General features: G+C 39.1%; 1 protein-coding gene across 1 annotated transcript in view; it reads right to left on the minus strand.

Moving 5' to 3' along the window:
• DMD (dystrophin) overlaps nt 1-16,825 on the minus strand; it is a 2,407,712-nt gene that overhangs the window by 453,589 nt on the left and 1,937,298 nt on the right. Inside the window, 1 exon segment of the mRNA XM_080651877.1 lies at nt 6,452-6,624. Within this exon segment, the coding sequence (XP_080508003.1) occupies nt 6,452-6,624 (173 nt within the window).

Genomic DNA, 16,825 nt, shown 5'->3' on the forward strand with positions numbered 1-16,825 from the left:
TTTGATTCTCAGAATCCTCTACTCTACTGTTGAATCTCTGTAAATTATTCTTTATTTCAGTTAGTTTATGCTTAATTTCTCACTGGTCCTTTTTCATGTCTTTGACATTCTCACCACTAAGATCTTTTAAAATCTCACTAAGTCCCTTGAAGTTCTCATTAAGATCCTTGAGCTACCTTATAACCATTGTTTTGAACTCTGTATCCAGTAGTTTGCTTGCTTCTAGTTATTTCATTTGTGACATGTTTCTTTGTCTCCATATTTTGGCTGCTTCCCTGTGTTTGTTTCTATGTATTAGGTAGAGTGGCCTAGTATAGTAGGTGTCCTGTAGGTCCCAGTGGCTAAGCCTCCCCAATCACCTCAGCTGGGCACTCTAGGTACACACCTATGTGGGCTGTGTGCACAGTCTTGTTGTAGTTGGGCCTTAATTGCTGTTTGAATCACTGGGAGGTATTGACCTCCAGGCCAATTGGCTGTAAGGACCAGCAGTGAATAGAGTGGAAGAGCTGCTATTCAGGAGACACACCTATGGAGCAGAACTTGTTTGGTGCTCACTGTGTCTGCCCCTTGAGTGTGTCACTTGTGGATATGTAGAGTTGTAATCTGCTATGATCTGAAGCTGTACACCAGGTGTAATGGCTCTGGTGCTTCCTGGGAGGTACAAATTTAGCCACTGCCTGGGACCACCCAGAAGGAGCTACAGAGCAATCTGCAGATGGCTGCTACTTGTCTTGGGCTTGGAAGTGCCCAAGATAGGCCCAGCTGTGAAGCAAGGCAGGCTGCTGCTCGTTCTGGTTCTTTGTCCTCTTATTGATAGGTTTGCAGCACACTGATACCAGCTGCTGCTTGTTTGAGAGATTTCAGGAAAATCTGAAGCCTGAGCCAGGACAGGCCATTCATATGGAAAAGCCACTGCAAACAGCTTGGTGGAACTGCAAATTGGATGGGGCAGGGTTTCAGGGAATCATCAGGGTGGAGCAACAGTGTGAGTCAGGCTGATGGAAACTCATATATGTCTGCTAGTCAGCTCTGTGATGGAGGAGGTCTCAACACAGGAATAATCACCCCTGTGAACATTCCCGTCTGGAAGAAAGTCATCCCTGAGTTCTTGCTCTGCTGCCAGACAATCAAGTTCCTCCCCATATATCACTGATTCCCCCAAAGCTACCACTTAGTGCTGGAGCTCAAATGAAGCAGGACCATGTAAGTTTGTGCACTGGCCCTTTAAGAGGGACTGCCTGGGTCTCCAGCAGCATCACTGTCACTCAGTCACAATCATCACTGGTTTTTACAACCCAAAGTTACAAGGACTTCTCTTCCCACCTCTGGAACCCTGTCCTGGGGGTCTGATGTGGGGTTGGGACCCCTTGTTCCTCATGGGAGGCCTCTGCAGTGGAGATATCCCTCCGGATTAAAAACATATCATATGTGGGTCTTTGACCAGCCAGTTTTGTGCCTCCACCCCCTCCTACCAGTCTTGATGTGCTTTTTTCTTTACTTCCCTAGTTGTAGGACTTCCATTTAGCTAAGTTTCAGGCAGTTCTGAATACAACTGTATTTTAGTTGTAATTTTGATGTGGTTGTGGGAGGCAGTGAGTACTGGCGTTTACTTATGCCACCATTTTGGTTCTCCTTTAAGGATACTTTTTATAAGCCAATAGAACTCAAAGGAAAATTTTAAAATCATTTTAATTCAAACTCAAATTTTTTTCAATAATAATGGACACCTGTGAAATCAAGCACTAATGGTTTTACATATTGAATTATGAAACTGCCTTCAGAATTCCTTATAAAACAATGAACCACCTGTAAACTTTTAGTATATATATTATAGCTTTGGCAAACATAGGGCTGTTTTTTTCAGGGTATCTTTGGAACGATTTTTTAATTGTGGTGACTTTTCACTAAAAAATAATGCTAATGGAGAAACTGATTATATTCATGCAAGCTTCTAAGTGTTAATGGTTCTGAATCTTACTCTTCCAGTGTTATCTAACCTATTTCATAACCATCCTTAATTACTACCCTACTATGCTTCTCTCAAATGCACTCTGCTATTCTCTATGGATTGACTGATGCCCTTATTTCAACCAAGTGTCAGGAAATAAACTGAATTGCTTTGATGTAAAGAATTATTTCTTTGCTTTTTACAAGTGGTCATTTATAAAACATCCTACATTATCAGAGAGCCATATTTAAAAGCCAAAACCCCTGATCTGAATATATAAATTATAAAATTTGAAGCACCTTAGGTAAGCTAAGGTAACTGTTTTCTACTTGATTAATGATAGTAAGAATTAAACTGTGGTAGCTGGCATATGGAAATTTCTGAGAATGAAGAGCCCATATTTTGGCTGACATGCTGTTTGCTGCTTTCAATTCTCATTTTATTTCATCAAGTTCACATGAAGGAGAGAAAACACACTGAGAGATGTTCAGAACAGTTATAGCACCTTTCTTTTGCTGTCTTGCAAAAAGATTAACTTCCTCTTCTCTTTTTAAATATATTTTTATTGATTTCAGAGAGGAAAGGAGAGGGAGAGAGAGATAGAAACATGATAGAGAATCATTGATTGGCTGCCTCCTGCATGCCCCCTACTGGGGATCGAGCCCTCACCCTGGTCATGTGCCCTTGACTGGAATCGAACCCAGGACCCTTCAGTCTGCAGGTTGATGCTCTATCCCAGTGGTCGGCAAACCGCGGCTTGCGAGCCACATGTGGCCCTTTGGCCCCTTGAGTGTGGCTCTTCTACAAAATACCACGGCCTGGGCGAGTCTATTTTGAAGAAGTGGCATTAGAAGAAGTTTAAGTTTAAAAAATTTGGCTCTCAAAAGAAATTTCAATCGTTGTACTGTTGATATTTGGCTCTGTTGACTAATGAGTTTGTCAACCACTGCTCTATCCACTGAGCCAAACCAGCTAAGTCTAACTTGCTCTTCTTTACTTTATCTGCCTGCCAGTATCTTTTCCATCTCACATGTTTCATTCCTTTTTAATGACAGATGTTATATAAGTGGCCTTTGTCATTACATATACTGACTTATCTTAGAGTTTAAGCTGTAAAAAGAGAATGGAGTCTCCCTATCTTGGAAAATGCCATTGCCCATTGTGGCCCCCAACTCATCACAAACACGTCATTACCAAATTTATGGACCAAAGAGGGATATGAAAATGAGTGTGTTGGAAGCTGGGGTACAAACTTGCAAAGACCTTATCAATAAAAAATTCCTTTCTACTCCGAGAAATCTCCTTCTCTATTTCATCCTTTCACTTATTATATACTTATGTGTAAAAGTTAGGTGAGTCTTACTTTTTCCGTCTTTCTTTATGGTATAACTAGAGGCCCGGTGCACAAAATTCATGCATGGGTGGGGTCCCTCCACCTGGCCAGTGATCGGGGCTGGTCAGGGCCATCTTGCCCAGCCCCAATTGGGGCCGATCGGGGTTGGTGGCTGATAAGGGACCGCAGGAGGGACTGCAGGATGGCTCCAGGGCATGTCTGGCCCATCTTGCCCAGTCCCAATTGGAGCTGATCAGGGCCGGCTGGCCAAGGAGGGACGTGGGAGGTTGGCCAGCCAGGGAGGGACTGCGGGAGGGCTCCAGGGCATGTCTGGCCCATCTCGTTCAGTCCTGATTGGCCAGACCCTAGCAGCAAGCTACCTGACAGAGTGTCTGCCCCCTGGTGGTCAGTGCACGTTATAGTGAGTGGTTGAGCAGCCTTATCATATCATTAGCGTATTATGCTTTGATTGGTTGAATGGTTGACCAGTCAACCAGACACTTAGCATATTAGGCTTTTATTATATAGGATATGATGGGTAAAAGCTCAGACTCTGGAGCCAGATTCCATATGTTCAGATGTTGGACCTGCTACTTATTAAGTGACTTTGGGAAAGTTATTTAGCCTCTTGATGCCTGACTTTCTTCAAATGTAAAGAGAGGGTAATAATAGAATCAATCTTTTAGGGCTGCTGAGAGCATTAAATGGGTCACTAAATATAAAGTGCCTATGACATTGCATGGTATGAGTTGTATTATATGTTAGTTCCTATTATTGTTATTTCATATTAAGTGCAGATTTTTTATGAATGCTTTCAAATTAATAAATTTCTGTTACAATTTTTATCATGGAAGTAAATACGTCATAATTCAAAAATATGTCATATGGGCAATTTAGAAGAACAATAAAGAAGAAAAAAATATCTCTTCTGTAATCTTACAGCCTAGAGGTAGTAACTATTCCCATTGTTTTGTGCTTTTCCTCATAGATATTATGACGTCCATTCATCCTTTTCTACCTCCCTCCACTACCACCCCTCCTCTAGAAACAGAAGAAAGCACAAAATATTTTAATAAAAATATATGAATTAGGAAAAGCAACCAATTAACAAGCAGGAAGCCTGATGTCCACTCCCTGTACTTCCTGTCATTTAGGTGACACTGGGCATTTTACTTACTATGTCTATTCTTTGTCTCTTACACCAAACTACTGTAAAACAGGTATAACAAGAGCTTCACTCTGCCCTCCTTACAACACTCCAGAGATGCCGCCATTAGCTACTCAATAGAAACGGGTACACAGGAAGGGGAAAAATAGGTGCATGTAGAACAGCCAAAGGATGAGTTGGCAGAGGATGTGGTAACAAAATCTTAGAGGAAGAAAAGGACAGGAAGTTGCTATAATATCTCCTTAGCTTCCAGAGCTGTGGGATGTCTCCTCTAAACTGTTAATTATAATGTGTTATGGTATTTAAAGAATGTCCTCTGTTAAGTGAAGAGAATGCATGGAACATTTACATTTCCTCTTTAATGCTTTGGCCCAGAAGTGACCTGTTTAACAGAACTAATCACATTGCTCTGCCTAACTACAAGGAGGCAGATAAATGAGAGATATCATACAGAATATTTGGTGAGCATTTTCATCTTTGTAAAAAGATCAGACAGTTTTGGGGAATTATGTAAGGGTACTTGTCTTACCAGATACAGAGACTAAGGAAGCTATAGTACTAACACCAGTTAGCAACAACAGAATATAATAGATAACCTGAAAATAGACCCAACAGTGTAAAGAAAATTAATAAATGAAAGAAAAAAAAACATTAAAATCCAATGTGGCAAAATGACGTAGTGCAGTGGGAAAGAATTGTGTTTTTAACAAATGGTATTGGATGATTTTCTAACTACTATGCTATATATCTGAAACTAATCCTATCTAATAAAGAGGGAATATGCTAATTGACTCTTACACCTTCACAAGATGGTGGTGCCCACAGCCAATAAAGAAGGAATATGCTAATTGACTGTCATGCCCTTACAAGATGGCGGCACCCACAGCCACAAGATGGTGGCACCCAGTCCCCTCAGGCCCGCCTCATCCAGCCAGAGTCCCCCAGTTCCCTCAGCCCTGCAGGGGAAGGCAGTTGGGGGCGATCAGACCAGCAGGGGAGAGCAGTTGGAGGTGATCGGGCCAGCAGGGGAGGGAAGTTGGGGACGATAATGCTGGCAGGGGAGCAGTTAGGGGGCTATCAGGCTGGTAGGCAGAGTGGTTATGGGCAATCAGGTAGGCAGGCAGGCGAGTGGTTAGGAGCCAGCAGTCCCAGATTGTGAGAGGGATAGCCAACTGCTGGTTTAGGCCTGATCCCTGTGGGGATCAGGATATTTCCAGAGGGGCCCCACATTGGAGAAATTGCAGGCTGGGCTGAGGGACACCCCCCCCATGCACGAATTTCATGCACTGGGCCTCTAGTATAATATTAAATGTAAACTATACTTGAAAAATAAAAAAGAATGCCCACTGTTATGTATTTAGAATGCCAAAGAAAGAATTCCATGTAAACAGAAGCAGTAAAGCATCCAACAGACTGTCAAATTACAGCGGGAAGGCTGGGGAGTGTTGGGGACGGAGGGAAATAGATCAACCAAAGGACTTGTATGCATGCATATAAGCACACCAATGGACACAAGACACTGGGTGGGGAGTGGGATAAGGGCATGCGACAGGGGTTAGGGGAGGCTGGGGGAAGGTCAATGGGGAAAAAAAGGAGATATATGTACTAATATATGTAATACTTTAAACAATAAAAAAACCCCAAAACAAACAAAAAAACCAAACCTATAATTTTATCACTTTTTCCATAACCCTGTGATAAACCAAGAAAGAGCTCTATGAAATTAGAATAGCTGTATTCCCCATTTAAATTCACTCTAATGTCTTAATATGCATCTCTCCTGTGGTTATAAAACATCACCACTTTAATTTAATCTGAACCTTCAAGTATCATCTCCATACCAAGTAAATGAATGATTCATTTATTCAAAATAAAATGAATCATTCTGAATTGGGTGATTTACACAAACATATGAGATATTAGCTACTTGTGCTATAAAAATGAGGAAAATTTTGTTATTTCAATTTATTTCTGGCTATTCTTGCCTCCGATCTTTTCCTACCTGATGTTGAGAGACTTTTTCCGCAGCTCACTCCACTTGAAGTTCATGTTATCCAAACGTCTTTGTAACAGGACTGCATCATCAGAACCTTCCAGGGATCTCAGGATTTTTTGGCCATTTTCATCTAGGTTGTGATAGATATCAGTGTGAGCTTCGATTTCTCCTTGGAGGTCCTACAGAATAGCAGGGAGAAAAACACATGCAGAATTAAAACACAGAACCGATCAGCTAGGAGTATGAGTCTGGAGAACTGTAAAAAATAACTATTAGTTCAGAAAATATTTCAATTAGGCCAACTAACAAAAAGATGAACTTCCAACTCACTTTTCTTGGTATATCTCTTCACATTATTAAGTAGATTGAAAATGGGCATCTTATCAGGTATAAGAAATGTATTCTTGGACATTATGAATTAAAACATAATATACTTATAACTTTATGAATTTCACAAGTTAAATCTTCTAGTCCATGGATGGAACATATTGTTTTATGGAAGTGATATGAAATAAAATTCCCATGATAAAGTGCACCTCAGTGTCAAGTCATATTTTCTATGCACGCGGTAATCTGAAGAGTTGACTGACTATAGAAGCTTGGCGAAACTAACAAACAAAGCTGTACTCAGTCCATAGAACCAGCACAGAACAGGATCCTATCATTGGAGAGCATCTTCTTGACAGTATGTATTAAGTTCACCTTGGTATTACAGCATCATACATTTATTAGTAAGATTTCCCATTTGAGATACCATCATATTTTTTGGCTTGACAGTAGAAAGTCCATAGGACACTGACAAGAGTTATGATAAGAAATTATGCATTCAACCTCATTTGTATATATACAGATCAAGAAAATTATCATAATAGAAGAATCTGACCTTTACATGGTATGTCTTCCTGTGTAACATTTTCAGCTTGAACCGGGGACTACAGCACTGATCCTGTTGCATAGCAATCCTGAGAAAACCCAGCGACTGAAAGACTCCTGCTTTAAAATGCCAACTTTGCTTACATTCTGTTGACAGAATGAATTTCGGAGCACAGGCTTCACCAGTCAATAATAATAAACAGCCACTTTGTAATCCCCACTAAATGGTAGCCAGGCCTGTGGATGTGGGAGGGACCTCAAAGAGAGGAGGCCTGGAATATGCAGCGACAGTTTATATTAAACAGCCAACTTTTCTTATCATTTTGCCATTATAAGTCAGAGACATTATAAATTCATTTTATATATGTGTTTCCCTCCTTGTTCCCAGCAGAACAGTCAAAGCCAAAAGAACATTCCTTAGAGAGCTGCCGGGTACCAGCATTCCTTTCTGCCTACACAATGAATGGAAGCTTTGTACATTATCTGACTTGCTTTTAGAGATTTGTACGCTTCTGTTCAACAAGTTTAAATATTCATTCGGAAGCTCCGAACAATTGGATTGACCTGTGTAACTAGAAAAAAATATTTTTTTTCTCTCTCTCATTCTAAAATTGAATTAAATTACTCTTCTAAAGTAAGGGGGGGATGTGGCAGCAATGATATGTAGAAATTCTGAAGGACTGGCCTGTGTTTTCAGTCATAGCATCTTGAATGCAGAATTTTGAATGTTGCAGAAGTAAGGTAGATGAACAATGAATATCTCCTGTCACTATTTTTGGTGGCCAAAGTATCCCTGATGGGCTCTAAAGAGAATTCTGTCCCATTTCCTTTGACAGGAAGAGAGGAGGGGGGATATGGATAGAACCACATCCAAAGTTGAAAGAAGGGAAATACTAAAACAGATTGAGTAGCATCTATCTCTATTCCATAAAAAACTATGTTCTGGAAGGAAATAGCCTGATTTTCAAAGGAGCCAATGTGGTGGAAAACTAGTATTGAGCTTCTTGCGGAAATGGAGTTTTAATCAAATATACATCCATTTTTTATGTTTGTGTACCTACATGGGAAAACATTGTCAGTTGAATTTGCTACTTCTTCAGCAAAAAAAGGTGAGGTTAATTTATCTAAATAATTCAGGAATGAAAACAGAACAGATCCAAGTTATCCAGATAATTCCACTACTTCCCTCTTTGACTCTCCTTCCTGTTGTATTTGATTAGTACACTACTTCAAACTTTGCCTCGGAGTACACACTTAAGAGAACTAAACCAAACCTTTAATTGTTCAACAAAATAAGACGTTTTGACTAACACAATCAGCTCTTTATGTTAACAGACAATAATGAGGTGAAGGCCTGGTGTGGGGGCGGGCCAGAAGAGGGCAATGGGGGGAAAAGGTGACATATATAATACTTTCAACAATAAAGATTTAAAAAAAATATAAAGTGGACCACCCTCAGGAGAGTACATAATCCTATCCTGTAATTGCATCCTCTCCTTGCTTTTTCCCACCTTCATATAATCTTCTTTATATCCCCTACTTTCTCTCAAATGCATAAAATAAACCACAAACGGTTGTTCTCTGGAGCATTTGAGATCTTGCTCCCCGGCATATGTTGTCAGTTTGGCTCAAATAAACTCTTATAAAAATTCTCTACAGGTCTGGACATTTCTTATGTTGACAGTTATTTCACTTCTGACTTAACTAGAAAAGATCACTCAAGCCTTAGTCTTTACATTTAATGTATGTTACCAATTTTTTCTCCTTTTTGTGATTGTATTCTTTTGAAAGAACAATAACTAATGAATAGGGAAAAAAGTTATTTGTTATATAACAACAGAAACAATAGGAGTGGCATATATAACACTTACTATACACCAGATACAGTCCAAAACTGTATATACATGAGCTCATTTAATCTACTCAGTAACCCTATAGGCTAGGCATTGTTATGATTTTTATTTTACATGTAGGAGAATGAAATTACAGAGAAGTTATGTAAAAATGCGCAGGGTCACACAGCTAATAAACCATGTGATCAGATATCAAACTCAGGCTATTGAATTCCAGGGATTAAGCACTACACAATATTACCTCTGAGATTTTTCCTATTAATTTTTAAATTTTTCCTATTAACTTTTCTTATTAATAATAGTTCTGCCTATGCTGGCCAGTGTATCTCAGTGGTTGAGTGTCGACCTATGAACCAGGAGGTCACGGTTCGATTCCCTGTCAGGGTATATGCCCAGATTGCAGGCTTGATCCCCATGAGGTGCGTGCATGAGGCAGCCAATCAATGATTCTTTCTCATCATTGATGTTTCTCTCTCTCTCCCTCTACTTTCCTCTCTGAAATTAATAAAAATCTATTAAAAAATAATACTCCTGCCTAAATTTCAGCAAATCTAGCACTGCCATTAGACAATGCAGAATAACATTTTCACTATTCAAAGAGTAATTTCATGGTCTTCTTAACATGGATACTTAAATAGAGCTGAAGCAGTGAACAGAGATATATCCAATACAACTAAGAGAGCACACAAAATATTTGAGAAAATGAATGCAAATGGAAAAATGATATATAGCCCCTCCCCTAAAAGAAACATATAGCCTAAAGTCCTATACAATTATGGAGCAAATTTTAGCTGTGAATATTAAGGAAGTTCAGATATGAGGCAAGTGATAAGTTCATAGTGTAGCCATTTTAGGAGTGGGGGGTATTCTGTTTCCTGCAGAGCTTTTCAAATCTCATACTTCCTTCTTTTCTAAGTCTAGCCTACTTCTGTCATAAGTCTCCTTTCCCAGGGAAAATGAATGGGAAGGTGCAGTTAAATAAACATAGTTTGCGTCTCCCCCTTCACTTTCCCTTATTAGCTGCATAAGTTTAAAAACTCTTTAATCTCTTTGGCTTCACTAAATATTAAATAATAATACCTACCTGCTGGGTTGTTTTGAATATTACATGGAATAATCCTTGTAAAATACTTTGAACAGCATTCAGAACACAACAGGCTTTTAATAAGTAACAGCTAATATACGGATTTGTATTACAAGAGAATCAGTGTGGAAATAAAGTGATAGAAATAGACTTCATAAAGTCAAGGGACTTACTTTGAGCCTTGAAGGATGAATAGGATTGAGAGAGGTGGAGGGAAGAGGGCATTCCAAGTGGAAAGAATAGAATAGTGATGGCTGAAAGGTAAGAATAAGTTTGGTTTATGAGCAGGGGCAATGAACTGTACATCCTGATTGAAATGAATGATGAACATTAGGGAGAAATAGGTAGAATATAGTCCTGGTCCTTAAATTAAGTTGGATAAAGTTCTTTTAGGAAGCAAATGAGAATAAAAGTTTATAAAGAAAAGGACAAATATGAGATTATTAAATATTAAATTTGTACTATCTTATTTGACAAATAGAATGATCCATGGTGTCCAAAAATAATAGGAATAATTTTTGCAATAGTAAATACAAAATAGTCCCTGCTATTCTGTAGAACCTCCAAGGAGGAATTGAATAATGGGGAAGAATATGAAAGGTTGCAAAATTTTTATTAGAAGAAAAATAAAGTAGGCAATGCCAGGAATTAGCATTACACTCTTCTTTTGTTTTCCAAACAAATGGTTATGATACTCTCCCAAAACATCATAGATAATAGCATCCACATATTTTTATGTATATGTAGAATTTTCTGTCTCTACAAAAGAACTCACCAAAAAAATAACCTCCCTATCTTGAATATAGCTGAGAATTATGCAACAAAACAAAACAAAAACAAAAAGATGCACAAAGAATAAAAATAGCCTGGCCGGTGTTGCTCAGTGGTTGATCACTGACCTATGAACCAGGAGGTCATGGTTCAATTCCTGTTCAGGGCACATGCCTGGGTTGTGGGCCTGATCCCCAGTAGATGGTGTGCAGGAGGTATCCAATCAATGATTCTCTGTCATCACTGATGTTTCTGTATCTCTATCCCTCTCCCTTCCTCTCTGAAATTAATAAAAATATTTTTTAAAAAGAATAAAAATAAGTAACCAAATTTCTCTAAAAATTCATTACAGACAAACCATCTCTAATCTTTTCTGAAAGCATTACCACATGAATAATGATACGGCCATTAGGTTCTCTTTACTGATACTTTTTACCTAATTTAAAAAGTGATGATCTGATTTCCAAGAACTTAAAAGGTCAGAAACAGAAGATCCAAAATAGGAGAGAAGTTATCCTTGAGGGCTAAACAGAGAGTAGCAAGAAGTGACACCTGACAGAGAACCGAAAGGTGTAAAAGGAGCCTCAGGTGCGCATAGTTGACCAGGGTCACACAGTGTGGAAAGAACAGCCTGAATATATTATTAGCCCTTGCAGGCATCACCTAGCTTTTAAGAAAAGCAAAATAATGTTAATGATGATGATCTTGAACTAGCCAGAAAAAGTAGATTTATGTTCAGTAAACTCTATTTAGAAAGAAAGCAGTGTATGTAAAACTCTTTAAATAAATTTATCCAATATGGTTATTCTGAAAAGGTGTTGCTGCTTTAAAGAAGTTAAAACCAACAAAAACAAACATACAAAAGTCAAACTCCCTTAGCTTGGCTATCCAAAATGACTTTTAACCATGGACTCTAAAAACTCAAGGTTTTGGAGTATACACACACACGCACACACACACACACACACACACACACACACACACACACACTCCATTATGAGAACAGAAATGGAAAGTAAATCTCTAGAAACGTTTATAGCAATTGTGGACTTGAAAAGGGAACACATGTTAACCTGACTAACTCATAGACCTAAAGTAATCACATAGAAATGATGGTCTGAAATGAAAACCTTTTAGTTAAAAAGTACTTTATAACGGGCAGTCATGTCCTAGGCCAGTGGTCAGCAAACTCATTAGTCAACATAGCCAAATATCAACAGTACAACGATTGAAATTTCTTTTGAGAGCCAAATTTTTTAAACTTAAACTTCTTCTAACGCCACTTCTTCAAAATAGACTCGCCCAGGCCATGGTATTTTGTGGAAGAGCCACACTCAAGGGGCCAAAGAGCCGCATGTGGCTTGCGAGCCACAGTTTGCCGACCACTGTCCTAGGCCAGTATCTTCCCCGACAAAGATCAACTTCGATCTTTACTTAGCCTATTGTCTTTTTACATTTAAGATAACATACCTTTGGAATGTCAGGGTAACTTGTAACTTCCCTTTTTCCCGTGCTGGGGTGAAGACCACAGATTCCCTCATTGTTATTGTTATGTTAATTATTGACTGTTAACTAACTTGTACCCACCTGTGTAAAAGAAGCACATGTCTATCATTTTACTTTTTATCCAATCCCAGAGGTTCCCCCCCACACACTTTGCTTTCTTCACCTCCCTAACCTAATACCTGTGGATTTCATGTAACCCACCTACATCTCCTCCTTTGATTGTAATGTATAAAAATAGGTGAAAAACTCCCATTCTCCAGAGCATTATTGCAATACCTTGAGATTCTGCTTCCCGGCAATTGTTGACAGTTTGGCTCAAATAAACTCACAAAAATTCTTTATAGGTTTGAATGCTTTTTTTCCATGTTAACACAATCTAAAAATAAAAAGTATGGGCTTGCATTTTGTGTGTCTGGTTTTTATAATCTTCTAAAAGTAATTCATTTTTATTGTATGTTACATGAGTATCAGTCTGTTATGTGTTGGAACTTAAAACTAGCAAAACAAAACAGAATTATGCTCCCTAATGGAATTTTTGAGAAGCACCCACATAAAGGAATTGGACTCACAATATTGACCTTATAAGGACTCTAATCTAACCACCAGAGGTTCCTAACTCACTCAGGAAATGCAGTTGGGTACAGATTCACAGTGGATGTGCCTGCTATTCTATATGTGACTATTGCAATACTCTTATAAAAGCAGCAGGGTTGTCATCCCAAGAGATACAAGAGTTAATTTGATGACTGTCATTTGGCTTGAAGCCTGTTTGCTCTAGGTAGATAAGGAGTATGTTTTCAGGTCTACTGCATCGCAATGCATCTTAAACAAACAGCTATGGATTTAGGAGTCCATAGGCTTTGCTTTTAAAAATGGCTGTTATTAAGGTCTTCAGAGACTATTATCCTGCAGGGTTTGTTGTCTTTGCTTTGATATCTCATTCAAAAATTCTCACACAAGCACTAGAACAATGGAGAGAAGGGATACGCTCTCCTGCCTCAGTACATTCCCAGGTGCAAAGCTTTATTTCAAAATCTAATCTTTAAAAATGCCTGGCCTAGGGTAGATTATCCCAGAGGAAACTGAGCAAAATCTCATTTGTCAGACTGCCTTAAGCAATTCCAAACCCTGGTAACATGTGACGCTTTCTCTTCTTGTCTGACCCTCTGATTTACTCGAGTCTTAAAATTACTTTTGAAAGCTGAAGAGTTCATTTCAGATATACTAGATTAGAAGTACAAGTATATTTTTTCTTCTGCATTTTGTTTTCCTAGTTTCTTTTTATTCTGTCATAGTTAAAAAATGTTCTGACTGTTCATCACACAAGCATGCATTAAGTGCCTATTGTATGTCCAAGATTTCATTAAGAGCTATGGAAACACATATAATGTTAAGAAAGATGTAGTTATAGCCCTTAAATTCCTTCCTTCCTTCCTTCCTTCCTTCCTTCCTTCCTTCCTTCCTTCCTTCCTTCCTTCCTTCCTTCCTTCCTTCCCCTATTTCTATCCCCCTCCCTCCCTTCCTAGCCCATCTCTTCCCTTCCTCCCTCCACCCGTCACTCCTTCCCTCCATCCCACTAATATTTAGTATATTATCATCCAGGTCTGCAGTGGTGAAAAAAAAAAACCACAAACTAAACAAACTTCTGCCCTCTTGATGTTCATAGCATAATAAGAAAAAAAGAGAGAGAAATAGGATAAACAGGGGAGAGATATGGTAAAACAGCTAAACAAATTATCAATAAAATAAGAAGGTAACAAATGGGTGGCTACGATGAGAATAATGGTGTACATATGAGAAGGTTCAATGTCAGGTGAGACTTGAAGGATGCGAGGACACCATTTACAGGAAAACTGAAATGCACAGAGTTCCAAGTGAAAGAGCCTTTACATCAGGAAAGATCTTGACTAAAACTTACCAAGAAAACTGACATATCTTGATGTGGGGTTGGGGGGATGAGAATAGATAAACCAAAGGCCTTATATATTAATAGGCATAGCCCATGGACATGGGCAATAGGGTAGTGAAGACCTGGGGCGATAGGTAGGGGCTGGGAGGAGTGGAGGGTAAGGGGAGAAGAGGGAAGATATCTGTAATATTATCAACCATAAAAAGTTTATTAAAAATCTCTCTATATATAAAAGCCTAAGCAACTGTCGCAACCAAAACAACAGAACAGACGATCGAACAGGTTGCATGGGGTGACCAGACCAGCAGGGGGTTAGTGAGGGACTACCAAATGACTGAACATCAGGCTGCGTGGGGTGACCAGGCCGGCGGGGGGGGGAGGGCAGTTAGGGGTGATCAGGCTGGTGGGGGGGCATGGAGGGGTGAGCAGGCTGGCAGAGGGGGGCAGTGAGGGGTGACTAAGCTGGTGGGGGGGGCAGTAAGGGGCTACCAGGCAGGCAGGCAGGTGAGCAATTAGGAGCCAATGGTCCCAGATTGTGAGAGGGATGTCCAACTGCTAGCAGTCAGACATCCCCCAAGGGGTCCCGGATTGGAGAGGGTGAAGGCTGGGCTGAGGGGACCCCACCCCCCCATGCATGAATTTCATGCACCGGGCCTCTAGTAAAAATAATAAAATAGTGGTTTTGAAAAACAAAACAACAACAAAAAAGAAATGCGCCTGGAAATAAGGTAAGAGAGGCTTCATATAATATGGGGCTTTGAAGTCTCATGAAAAGGAGTTTGAATTTTATTTCAAGTGCAGTGGAAAGCAATAGAAACTTTTAAAGCAGGATAGTGACATCATCTGATTTAGGCTTCAAATAAATCACTATATTGCTATATGACGATTACAGAAGGCAGAAGAGGAACAGGAGGACCAGTTAGAGGCCAGGCCCTGTAATCCAGGCAAGAGATAATGTGGCCTGGACTAGGAAGATTGCGGAAGGTGAGAAGTAGACTGATGTGAGATATAATTTGGGTACTAGATCTCTCTCACATACTAATGGATTAGATGAGAGAGCCAAGGAGAAGGATATCTCAAGGATGTGTAATGAAATTTTAACTTAAACAATTGAAAGATGGTAGTGTCATTTACTGAAACAGGGAGTAAGTGATAGAGAGATCATTGAGTGCTCATAAATTATAAAAATGTCTGCATGTGTGACTCAATTTCATCCTTCTCTTGCTCTACCTTTTGCAGGTAGATTTTGGCAAAGTGATAACCATTCCCAACAATATTATGAAGATAGAAATGTTATTTAAGTTTTTTAATTTCCCCAGGAGTAAGACAAACTTTATATATTGGGTTAAACACACACACACACACACACACACACACACACACACACACACACACACACCTTGGTGCAAATAAATTACAATAAGGCAAGAGCATTGACACTGAAAATGTATAGATACTACTACCTAAAATATATCCTATGAGTCATCTCTGAGGTATATGGGAGTGAATGTTAAAGGACACAAAATCCTGAGAAAGGGTATATAGAACAACACTGCATCAGCTTATTTTAAAAAGTTAAGATGCTATGGACCCAGTGGGAAACTAATGTTGGTATCCATTTGGCTCAGCACTTAAGTTATAAAAAAAATGGCATGCCTTTATAACACTGTTGTTAGAAGGTAAAATAAGCCCTTACATAAGCTGAGTTTTTTTTTAACTAATACATCTAAAATCCATATAAAAACCTATATTGTGTTGCAATATTACTTCAGGTATTGCTATTCTGCTTTGCTCATAATTGGTTATTTCCTACACGAGACATCTTTCAGAAGATAATTGTCAATGGTAATAGTGAAAGGTTCTCACACAAACTCTAGATTTCACTTTTAAATCACAAAGACAATCAAATATGAAAAGTCTACAATGTCGAAGGTACTTTTGGTTTTGTGTTATGTTTTATGTGCAGGAATCAGCGTGTTTGACGGTAACTCTCCTTATCTGAGAAAGACCAGATGGGCTTTTCCGATAATGAAATATATTTACTATTGCAGAGCCACAATGAGGGCTGGGGGCAGAGTAGGGAGATGAAACAAGGTAGAAAACTTATAAATCCTTTACACAAACTCTGTGAAGTAGGCCTTCTTAATTCCACAGTTGAGTAAACTACAATTGGGAGAGGTGAGGTAACTTGTCTAAATCCCACAGCTGTTATGTGGCAGAAAGAGGATTAGAGCACAGATCTGTCTGAACTTATATTCTTTTTACTCCTCCACCCTATTCCTCCTCCACCTTTCAAATATACAAAGCAAGTGACTTCTGAATTGGGCTACATGATACACAACACAACGATTAATTCATTAAGGTGACTGTGAGCTATTTCGTTT

Source organism: Plecotus auritus, assembly GCF_963455305.1.
Source record: "Plecotus auritus genome assembly, chromosome: X".
NCBI lineage: Eukaryota > Metazoa > Chordata > Mammalia > Chiroptera > Vespertilionidae > Plecotus > Plecotus auritus.